At 38.7% G+C, this 11,725-nt stretch overlaps 4 protein-coding genes and 1 non-coding gene across 5 annotated transcripts; 1 reads left to right on the forward strand and 4 right to left on the reverse strand.

Moving 5' to 3' along the window:
* Positions 1-633: 633 nt before the first annotated feature.
* On the reverse strand, positions 634-3,078 carry ECM22 (Ecm22p; the record flags this gene model as incomplete). The annotated part of the gene is made up of 1 exon (XM_056229850.1): positions 634-3,078. The coding sequence occupies one exon, from the start codon at positions 3,076-3,078 to the stop codon at positions 634-636; it is 2,445 nt and encodes an 814-aa protein (XP_056083827.1).
* A 1,689-nt stretch (positions 3,079-4,767) lies between these two features.
* CDC42 (Rho family GTPase CDC42) lies at positions 4,768-5,343 on the reverse strand (the record flags this gene model as incomplete). Its single annotated transcript, XM_056229851.1, has 1 exon — positions 4,768-5,343. One exon carries the CDS (start codon positions 5,341-5,343, stop codon positions 4,768-4,770), a length of 576 nt encoding a protein of 191 aa, XP_056083828.1.
* A 504-nt stretch (positions 5,344-5,847) lies between these two features.
* On the reverse strand, positions 5,848-5,981 carry Skdi_12.trna8I. The gene is made up of 2 exons: positions 5,945-5,981; positions 5,848-5,883 (listed from the first exon to the last, which is right to left on the reverse strand). It is a non-coding gene; the product is annotated as a tRNA-Ile (tRNA).
* Positions 5,982-8,066: 2,085 nt separating this feature from the next.
* SKDI12G2640 (uncharacterized protein) lies at positions 8,067-8,381 on the forward strand (the record flags this gene model as incomplete). The annotated part of the gene is made up of 1 exon (XM_056229852.1): positions 8,067-8,381. One exon carries the CDS (start codon positions 8,067-8,069, stop codon positions 8,379-8,381), a length of 315 nt encoding a protein of 104 aa, XP_056083829.1.
* A 1,800-nt stretch (positions 8,382-10,181) lies between these two features.
* Positions 10,182-11,543, reverse strand: BNA5 (kynureninase; the record flags this gene model as incomplete). Its single annotated transcript, XM_056229853.1, has 1 exon — positions 10,182-11,543. The coding sequence occupies one exon, from the start codon at positions 11,541-11,543 to the stop codon at positions 10,182-10,184; it is 1,362 nt and encodes a 453-aa protein (XP_056083830.1).
* Between the last annotated feature and the right edge of the window lie 182 nt (positions 11,544-11,725).

Below are 11,725 nucleotides of genomic sequence, written 5' to 3' on the forward strand. Positions count from 1 at the left end.
GGCCCCCTAATCTCGACGACAGTCTCTATCTTATTCTGCTGAGTTTATGATGTGTGTCATCTTTTGAACACCGTATACGATAATACTCTAGTAACACGAATGAAGATACCAATTTGTTGAAGGAATTATGAGTGCTTTTTCCCTCAAAAACGTTTTTAGTATAATAATGATAATATGATGTTATAATAATTTAATAATATGATACTATCATACATACAGCTGTGAAAATTAGACACCTATTTTTTTATTATTTAGTATCATGTTAATATTCTTATGATTAGCAAATAGGACTGGAGATTAGAGATCGCTTGAAAAATGGCTAAGTAGGAGTAGCTTCCGAGGCAGGCTCAGAACTTGCTAAATAATAAGGATATGATTTCGTCCGGATGATGTCTAATGAGTCTTATGGCCAGATTGGTATATTGCAGGCCCACGGGAATTTAAAGTATTTAAAGTAGTCTATATTGTATGTCAACAAAACTAAATTATTTGGTCTTGAGAAAAAAAAATGAATATTTCATACCAGTGGAACTATCAATGTCTGGAGACGCTAAAACAACAATCACACCATTTATTTCTTCTATTGTCTGTAATACTGAGCTATCAAAAGAAAATAGTGTACATTTCAATAAATTACATAAAAGCTGAAAAGTTCGTAGTAGTCATGGAAGGTAATCCGCCCCCCAAGAAATCTAACATCATATGCATACCACCACCCCCACTATACTCATCAACATCTTGTGGTAAGACTTGTGATACGCTGTCCAAGAACCATACTTTATCTTTTATTTCTGTGGTGTATCCCCTTAATAATGTATAATAAGATCTCATTATTCTCATGGCGCCTAGATCACCTGTCATTAACAATGCTAAGAAGGTCCTATCTAATAAGGCAGGGAACGAAAAAACTCTCAACATAAAATCTAATTGATTTTTTTCACGATGCAGTTTGTCCAAATATGCTAAAGTTATCAAGTACGGTGAATCAATTTCTACGGGATATAGATCTGCTATACTTTCATCAAAGCATACCAGTTCCGAAATCGTATTGTTGTTACTGTTATCGTTATTGTTATTAGTTTCATCATCATTAATGTGATTACTTTGATTTACCACGGCTTCTCCCAAATCACTCAAGTCGACGGATATCAAGTTATAAAATTTTGATGTTTCCGATAGGGGCCATACCGCAGTTAATATAGTCACGGCACCTTTAACATGAAAAATCCATGCCGTTGGTGAACTACTTGAAGCATTTGCCAATGAATCTAGAATCAATATTAAAGCACTTGCGACTAAAGCGTCGGTATTCTCATCTGAGATTTCTAGGACGGCCTCTCTTAATAGTCTCAATGCTTCTAAACGGTGATTAGATACATAATTGTCCAAGCCGCCTTCAGTTCTAGACAAATGCGTGGCACTAAAGGCCAGAATTGTATGCATCAAGAAGGGGAAATGAAAAGCCAAATCAGGAATGTATGTGCTCCACACTTCCGGACCAGAAATGCCTGCTTCAGTTATAGTGTGCCATACTTCAGTACAATAGTGATGGAAAAGTTTTAGATCTATTAGGTTCAGGTTTGATTTTCTGGACAACCCAACTAATTCAGGAACTAATTGTGAAGTTGATGAAACATTTGAATGTGGAGAAGAATGTTGTTGTGTGTGTGAATTTGAAGAACGCGGAGACAACGTCTCTGAGTTCGATAACAAGTCACCCATTGGTGATGTCTTTAAGGTGGGAGAGTTTGCCAACGCGGCCCTATTGTTCGATATGGATAATAATGACTTTGAAGTTCCGTTAGATACTCCTGTCGAAGGAGATGCGATTGTTTGATCTATCGAAGGTTTCGTTAGCGTGTGGGTAGGGCTCATTGTAAGGCCTGTATTGTCGATTATCAAGCTTTTGTTATTGGAGAGTATATCGGAAGCATTTACTTTGTTTTCATTTACCTGGAGCTGGTTGCTGCTCGAGTTAATACTATCTGCTTTAGTACTATCCAGTGGATGCTCTGAAAACTGCTTATTTTTATCCTCTTGTTCCTGTTGCATATTTGCCAGTGCTTCCTCTGCTGTGCTCACTTTGATGGCTCTATTATTAGATGTAGCAAATTTGCTTAAACCAAGCAGCTCTTGGAACTCGGAGGCCATTCCACTTGCAGCACCAGACGGAAACAATGTATTGAAACTTTTCATATTGAAGTTTAGTCCCATTTTATTCAAGTGCGCCAACTGGTCAAAGGGAATATTGCTGAAGGGAGACTGCGTTCCCGTCTGCTGCGGCTGTTGTTGTGGAAGTTGTGGCTGTTGCATTCCGCTCGTTACTGAGTTTAGCCTACCCGGTGATAGTAAGCCGTTAAGGCTGCTTGATAAATTCATGGCCGTTGATTGAAAGCTAGGCGTTATCGGTAAATTCAATGGTGAAGTGCCCGATATAGTCATGTTTGGGTGGTTGTTGTTTATCATTGTATTTGGGGCTGTGTGACTTAGATTATTATGCGCTTCACCGCCGTTCGTACCACAACTAGTACTATTATTACTGTTATTAACTAAGCTGGCTAACAGATGCGGTAATAAAAGGGTCTCCATATTGTTGGATACAGATGGAGGAACACTAATGGGAGTGTTAGCCTGTTCATCAGTACCCACGTGCGGCAACAACTGTTGCTGCAGTTGAACCTGCTGTTGTTGACGAAGTTGTTGTTCTTGTTGATGGTGAAGTTGCTGTTGTTGCTGTTGCTGTTGTTGTAATAGGATAGCATTATCATTCATGTGTTTCTTGCCTATTCCATCCTGGGCTGCTGTAGCAAATCTTGAGGTTGAAGAATCTTTTCTTCTTCTTGGTTGTATGGGACTGTAGACACAATCCAATTTCATATTTGTACATTTCTTGCAAAACGGCTTGCCCTCATCACATTTTACCCTTCTCCTTTTACAGTTGTCACAACCAGTCTTGGACTTGTTATGAAACTTACGCTTTCCCGTGGAAGTCTTGCTCACTTTCTTGCCCCCAACCTCAACCAATTCAGCGTCTTTGTCTGTTTCTTGCCCAGCATGCCCATCATCTGGAGATGTCATGTTTTTTTAGATGAAGATCTATGGATAAACGAACGTAAACCTTAAATGAAAAAATGACCACTTAACTTCTTTATATTATGTAAAGGCAAAGGCAGAGAAGAAATGTTAACTGTGCCTTTGAAAAAGTGGACGTCTTGGTTGCTCTTCTTTGAATAATTGATTGCAGTAGTGCTAGTTCCGGTAGATGATGTAATCGTTGATGCAGGGAACCCTTGCTTTCCCCAATCGTAACGAAAAAAACAAGGGGAAATAAACTATTAGATAGTACGAGTTCGTTAAGTTAAAAAAGGCTATAAAACTTGATGAACGAAAGATGACGGCCAATATCTATTGTTCAGAGTTGCCTTCGTTGAGCTTATCGAGCGCGCTCGTTTATATTTCCCGACAACGAGAACGAGGAACGAGTCACAAACGCAGTTATTCGGCCCTGTCGGTGGGAACAATCTGTAGATGCGATAATCGATAATGTACGTCAAAGAGAGACTCCTGTGACTTATTGCGTTATAGAGACACAATTGGAAATCCGTTGTCGTCGTAATGGCAGACTAATCTATGGATTGCGAGTATTTTCATTTGTGCATGTTTTTGTTCGTTTTTTACGCCTTGAGGTAGTTTTCTTGCATCCTGTACTAAAACATAAAAAAAAATTGAGAGAGAATTGAATTTGTATGTGAAAGAGTTATGAGATTCTTGAAAAGGAAGGGTATAAACCACACATTGATTTCACATATTCACATCTTTGTAAAACTCAATCACTTTACTGGGGGTTCGCTTCGTAAGGATCATCTCAGATACGAACCGACATTGCTAGCGCCGCTACTTTGCCTAGAAAATGGGTCCCATTCATCTTGAACTCCAAATACGTAAACGTTAGTTTGGAAAGTAAACAGTTTTCTTACTATGTATGATTTTTTTTCAAGAAAGAAGGCAAGGTCATCAACATCCAAGAGTTTTCCTTCGAGGTTACTTTGTACATTTACGTGGGTTCCCTTGCAGAGCCTTATTGGAATCCAGCTAAAATTTAAACATCTTGAAAAGTGCCGAAAGACCAGCTAGTTAAAGCTGTCTAAAAGTAAAACAAGAAGAATTCATCGAGAAACCTAAATGTAATGCAAAGGTAGGTAAAGACATCCTGTCTGAGACCAAGCGCTTAGCATTTCTGTAAATGTTTAACGAGCGTAGTCGACCTTTGAAGCGTCTACAAGAAACACCCATTTTTGCTACGCGTCATTGACTTGCATGTTCCGTGCCCATGACGGTGACCGCGCATTCTCAGTTTGTTTACATGAAACATTATGCACCTGTGTAGAATTTAATCATATTTTGTCAAATCAAGCGTTTCATATTTATGCTCAGTGTATGCAAAGAATATGTTATAGAACAACAACAGTGGGGGAAGCCCGGTTTGGGTGTTGGCGGAGGCTATGGTGGTAGACGGACGAAAGCGCAGTAACACTGGCGAATTTCGCGTTTACTATTGACGAGTGTGGGTGCTGAGCATTTGGGACTCAACGACTGGACTCCTTCCATTTAGGTGTCTGTTTTGAACAGGCAGATGCTTCTGAAGCAAAAAAAAAAGAAAAACAAGCCACACTGAGCAAAATGACATACAACGATAATAAAAGGATAGGAAGGTGTATATATAAGTTTAGATATAAATTGAGAAAAGAAGAGAATATACTAACATGACTACAAAATTGTACACTTTTTACTTTTCTTTATAACAGGAGGTTCTAAGGCAGCCACGATAGCCTCATCAAATACATTCTTCAAACCACGTTGTGTTAGTGCCGAACATTCAACGTATTTTACGGCTTTTAATTCTCTTGCTAATCTGGAACCCTGTTCTGGTGTAATTGGACGTAACCTTTGTCTTTGTAACTTCTCGATGATCACTTTGTCATCCCTTAGATCGATTTGTGTACCAACGACCAGGCATGGCACACCAGGACAGTGATGATGTACTTCTGGGAACCATTTTTCTTTAACATTTTCAAAAGAAGGTGGGGAAATTACACTGAAACAAACCAAAAATACATCAGTGGAGGGGTATGACAAGGGTCTTAATCGATCGTAATCTTCTTGACCGGCCGTATCAAACAAACCTAGAGTGTATGGTTCATCACCGATCATCACAGTTACCGCATAGTTATCGAAAACTGTTGGAACATAATCGGCTGGAAATTGATTCGTTGTATAGGAAATTAATAGGCAGGTTTTACCAACAGCACCATCACCGACGACAACACATTTTAGAGTTTGCATTTTGTGGAAGGATCAATACGTTTATTTTTGTTTTTCAAACCTTGCTCTCTCTGGTTTCTTTATGAGCCTGTCTTTTCAAAAAATAGGACAGAATAACAGATAATGAATATAATATTTCGCGATAAAAGATCTTATTGCAAAAAGGGAAGGGTTATACGGAAGACTAGTCAATGTATCTCGGTATTCCTGAAACCTATTTTATCAAAACACTTCCTCTGTCCTATTTCCAAAAGCCTTGTCTATCATCGATCAATCGACCTTGCTTGCTTTTTTATCACTTTACTTTTTCTCATATCTTGTTTCATTTGGAATGACCAAAAAGAGTCCTGGTTACCCGTATTTTATGACGTTAAAGCCGGTTGAAGAAGAAGGGCTTCAGTTTGCCGTACAAGCTATAGTAGGTGATAATTTCCAGTGCACATGTTCACTAAATAATTCATAACACAGTACTATACAACCTCGAGGTTAAATAAAAATGAAAAAAATTGGAAAAAAAAGAGAAAGTGCTCGAGGTGGGGATTGAACCCACGACGGTCGCGTTGCTTTGTAAGGCCTGTTTGAAAGGTCTTTGGCACAGTAACTTCGGAGAACCGAATGTTGCTATAAGCACGAAGCTCTAACCACTGAGCTACACGAGCATTTTCGAAAGGGATGTAAATCAGTATGGCCTTTATACCTGGGACATTGTTCTTCATTACCAGAAATTACCCTTTTGAGTTTACGCTTATTTCGTCTGACAGTACCAGAGTTTTCTTCTACTACTGGAAAAGGTTGACCATTACGGATAGTTCCTCGAGCATGTTTCAGAGTTTGATAGGTATGAGACAAGTGTGAGTCTTGTGAGGATTGTTGGGATCCCGCTTTTGGCAGGAATGAAGATGTGTAGAAATTCACAATTGTACGTGTTGATAGCTAGTGGTTTAGTAAGTTGTAATAATTAAGAATAAGTCGTTCTTTCTTAATTTATATAAGAGAGGCTTATAAAACACACGCTGATTGGATGTGGTGATGACCTATCAGCTTTTGCATTTCATGAACCTTCGATTTGTAATCGTATTCATCTAGTTCTAGTTCATCTTGTTCTATATAAAGACCTGGTTGGCCTGGAGCGCTTATTTTCCTGCCTTTTGGATTTAGAGGTACGTTTAATTTGGGTAATTTATCAGTTAAGGAGTTTTCCATACCTAACTTCATATGTCAAGTCCTGCTAAACCAGCATGTTGTCGTGCGAATTCTTGTTTTTTTGGCGAAATTGAAGAATTTCTGATAATGGTGAAGAATTCGACTGCTAAAAACCATAAATGATTTGGTAAGCCGCTGGACTGTAGATGTGTGCGACAGTCGTCTAGTAATGTACGATTTAATCGTTCAGCGATACCATGTGCTCTGGAGTCTGCTGTTGTTGTATAGCATGGGGTTATACCGCGTTCCATAAAGAAAGTATGGAGGCTCTTGTTAGTGTACTCGGAATCTCGGCCCATTTGTACGACTAAAACTTTGGCATTGAATTGATTGTCAATGAAGGCTATTTTTTTTGTGAACACGTCTAAAATAGATTGCTCACGACGATTGAGTAATGGATAAACCCATTTGAATCTAGTCTTCTCATCGGTAAAGGAAATAAAATAGGAAGGCGCACTCTTCGGCAGATGGTGAACAGGGCCAAATATATCAGTATGTAAGTACTGAAAGGGTTGATAAGATTCTTGGTACTTTAGTCGTGATCCTTTGACATATCTATGTTTAGTGCTTTTGCCAAGTAAACAGTCTAGACATTGATAAGTAATAGGATTAGACCAGTCTACGTCCGATTCCTTCAAGTATGTGATCGAACTATTCTTGAGAGAATGTCTAATTGTTATAGTATTTGCATGCCCAAGCACTCGATGAATTAAAGGGTATGGATATTTATGTGTAGATTTGCTGGTGTTAAAGTTATTGACAGTTTGTTTCTGTAAGGTTGACGGAATTAAAAAGTCCTTGGACAGCCAGTAAAAGTCTCCATGTTTAACAATAGGGGCAAGTATAGTACCGTCAGATTGTTCTAGAGTATTTTTAGTAAAGCAAGCTGTAATATTTTGGCTGGCCAGTTCACTCAAACTTAGCAGGTCATAGGTTATATTTGGGGTGTGTAGTGCAGTTATTGACGTTTGAACGTTATTCTGAAAGTTAAAGTAAAGATTACCGATAGCGTTTATTGGAATTTCTTGTTTTTGAGCACCATGTAGGCTTATCGAATCATTTGGTGATGCGGAGTGCAGATGATTGACCGTTCTAATAAGCGTCTGAGATGCTCCTGAATCAATAAGAAAGTGGTTCGGTAGTTCATCATTGGGATGACCAACGTGGTTCGGTTTAAATTTAGGGTGTGGTTGGCCTAAGCGTAAGACCAGAATTATTATTCAATTGAATTGAATGGGCAGATGGTTCATCAATAGAGAGATCATTTACTCTGTGAAAGTTATTGGATGTAGCGACATGTATTTTGCCAGTTCTAGGATTGTGACGGCTAGGAGCGGATCTATTCGAAGTACGAGCGACAATTTTAGCATCCGTCATATGTGGAGGGGCACGGTTTGTGCCATAATAAACCTCTGAAATCTTCATCTTGAAAAATTTGTATAGACGATAAGAACTCAAATACGTCTATTATGATTTTTCAACTACTAACTAGAAGCTGTTGTCTCGTGTTGTCTGTGCTGCTGACCTATATCTCAGCCACTATGACAGGCTATACTTTTGGGCTGACTGGCATGCCTACGCTAGTTTACGACAGTAACAACACGCTGGACATACCGACGTTTATGGATTGTTTAGGGCCAAAGGAAACTAGCTCAGTGACGTTATATACGTCATCTCAGGATAACCAGTTCTACCTGACTAACACGAACAACGTCAGGATAGTCAATCATGATTTATGGTCTAAATGTCTACGGGATCAAGGCGTCGATACTGAATTATGGCTGGCGCCTAATATGTACGGCTTGGATGACGTTGAACATGTGACTACGAGCACACAAATGCACACCTTTAATTAGGTGAGCACTGTGTACGAGATAGCAGAAGTCACGACACTGTGTAAGCCAGCTAATACCGGATTCCAGTTTGCAGCATTCCCCAGCAACAACTGTCACTTCAATAATAAAGGTATGACAGGCACATACTTGCCGAGCAGTTGTCACACTATTTTCACTAATTTCTATGAGGGCTACGGCGCTACCATATTGGCCAGTAAAATCTTGTGACAATTGTTGGGATTCCATTTTTGATAAGATTAATAATATTATGTATATAGAATATACTAGAAGTTCTCTTCATGGATTTAGGAATCCACGAAAGGGAATCTACACTTTTACATAATCTTATTCTTATTTCTTCCTTCATTTTATACGTCGTCATTCATTGATCCTATTGCATTATCAATCCTTGCGCTTCAGCTTCCACTAAATTCGATGGCTGTTCTGAATCTTATTTCACTGGTCTAATAATTTTTGTCATCTTCTTAACACCGTATATGTTACACAGCTTTTTCAGTAAGATGAAGGAATGCTAAACGAGCTATTCGGAGATTGCGAATAGCTAAAATCAAAGATCCATTAATTAAACATCAACCTGGAATTTATATATATAAGTGATATGAGTCGTTAAATTGAACGTATGGTAAATTTTCTAGTCTATTATTATATTGAACATATTTAATATGTCCAATCAGCGTGTGTTTTATATACCCCTCTCATGTAGTATAAGAAAGAGTTTAGTCTTTCTTCTTAATTAATACTACGAATTATCAACAGGACGGCCTCAGTGAGGGGTGAAAAAAGAAATGTTGACGGCAACATGTCTGCGCAGGTTCAATCCAAAGCCAAAACAATTGATACTGTCATCAGTACTCAATCATCTTTAAAAGAATCTACTACTGAAGATGATCAAATGGAAGAAGATTTGAACGATTTAACGAAGTTTAAACGTATTCTGAACGTTTTAAGACAAAAGGAAGAAATGTTGTTAGAAACCAATGACGCTAGAAGTTTAGCCCAACAAATGTTAAAAATCAGTGACACAATGAAAATGAAATCTTAAGTAGGATCATCAAAGGGCTTACTGAAAGGTTAGATGTCATGAACACCTACACGACTGACATTTTCAGAATCATTCATAATCTGAGAACTAAATATCAGAACCTTTACGACTTAGAAAAAAGACTACAGGCTTGGAAAAAGGTCTTGGTTGACACTACGTGTAAAGATTTTAAACTTTTAGTGAATGAACTTCAAAAATTGGTTTCAATGGAAAAGTATATATTTTCAGAATGCTGCCAGAAGTGTCCAAACCCTACAAAATACTTGAAAGAAGCGATTCTGGCAACCTCACATGAATCCCTGAGAAATTCAGTTAAACAACGTCTGTACAATCATCAAAATGATCAGGACATGAAATAAGAAGAATTCCTAATTAGTACTGTTATTGAAACAATGAGAGATTTGAGACCTACCAATTCTGATCATACGGAAAGAAAATGCAGATATCGTAAATCTGTTTTCCACCGTTCATAAACTGCAAAATGAAGCCAAACAAGGAGCTAAGGGCTAACTCAAAAACCAATCGCAGTATAAATTCCACAGTATCAATCTGTTATACTAGTAATCGATGGATGACGGTTATTTATTGCTCCAACAAAGAGGACACCCTAAACTTCGAAAGTTGATTCTTAATCTTCCTAAAACGACTATATATATATATAAACTGATTCGACAGACACCACAAAAGCTCCCAGACCATTTTATGCACCTGGTGTCAAAAAAAGAAATAAAGGTGGCACTTTTTTTTAACCGCAGGACCTACAATTTGTCCATTGCCTCGTTGAGTGCATTCACCGCAATGTACACATCTGAGAACGTATTATATAAGGGGGCGGGCGCCAACCTAATTACATTAGGTCTTCTTGCATCACCGATAACACCATGATCGTGCAAATATTGGAATACTCTGGGCATGATATCCCCTTTTCCAGTATCAGAATCAAAGCAAAGTGACAACTGAGCCCCATGGTCTTGATCAGCTCCCGTTGGCGTTAGTATTGTAAAGAAGTATGGTAATTTCTCAATCTTTAAAGGATGCTTGTAGTACTTGGAGGCTTCCAATAATTCCAGCATATAATTTGTCAATAACAAAGATCTTTTACGGATTTCAGCAATGCCATTAAACTTTGCAAACAATTCCAATGAGGTCCTCAATGCTACCGTGTCAATGACACTTGGATTGGATTGCCTAAATCCCAACGCTCCCGAAATTGGCTCAAAAACTTCCAGCATTTGGAATCTCTTGGCTGCATCGTTACCCCACCAACCAGCTAGTCTTGGCAAATCCCCTCTAGTTGGGTCAGCTTTGGTATGCCTCGAATGAACGAATAAGCCACCAATTCCACCGGGCCCGGCATTCAGGTATTTATAGGAACACCAACAAGCAAAGTCCACACCCCAATCATGAAGTTGTAATGGAACGTTTCCTACGGCATGTGCCAGATCCCATCCAACCAAGATTCCCGGGAATTGGTGTGCAAAAGAGGTAATTCGGCCGATATCAAAATATTGGCCCGTATAATATTGCACACCTGACAAACATACTAAGGCCAATTCATCTTGATTCACTTCTATAGTATCCAAAATATCCTGAGTTCTAATGAACGTTTCTCCCTCCCGTGGCTCGATTTGGATCAGAGCATTTTCAGGTCCCGAGATTCCATGAATTCTACATTGATTGTAAAAAGCATAATAATCTGATGGAAAGGAACCCTTCTCGAAAAGAATTTTGAATCTCTTTTCAGTAGGTTTGTAAAATGTAATTAATAAAGAATTCAAATTTGCGGTAAGACTATTCATTGCTGCAACCTCATTTTCTTGAGCACCGACGATGGGGGCTAATAGCGGAAGAATAGGTAAATCAATGTCCATCCAGGGAACTTTGCCCTCGGCTTCCTCAGGATGTTTAAAATGTGACTCCACAGCACAGTTGCTCCATGCGTCCAATTCAGCATTGATTGAGTCTCTAGTTGACCTGGGCATTAATCCCAAAGAGTTCCCGCACAAGTACGTCACAGGCTTATTGTCGGGGGATAACCCAATGGATTTGAACGTAGGAATGTTAAATTCATTTTTGAGGCAGTTCGGATATTCCTTGTCCAATTCTAATGCTTTTTCCATGCTTCGCTTGTTTCTCTTTTGATTGGGTTCTTTGGATTAATGTATATGTACTTGTATAAGCGTATATGCTGACTTAAATCTATTTTACCAAATAAATAACTATGTTTTTCGGGAGCAGTCACCTATTTACAGCAACGGGTTGACGGCGCCTTGGACGGCATCCCGTCGTTTTAATAACCGTT

Source organism: Saccharomyces kudriavzevii (genome assembly GCF_947243775.1).
Source record: "Saccharomyces kudriavzevii IFO 1802 strain IFO1802 genome assembly, chromosome: 12".
Taxonomy (NCBI): domain Eukaryota; kingdom Fungi; phylum Ascomycota; class Saccharomycetes; order Saccharomycetales; family Saccharomycetaceae; genus Saccharomyces; species Saccharomyces kudriavzevii.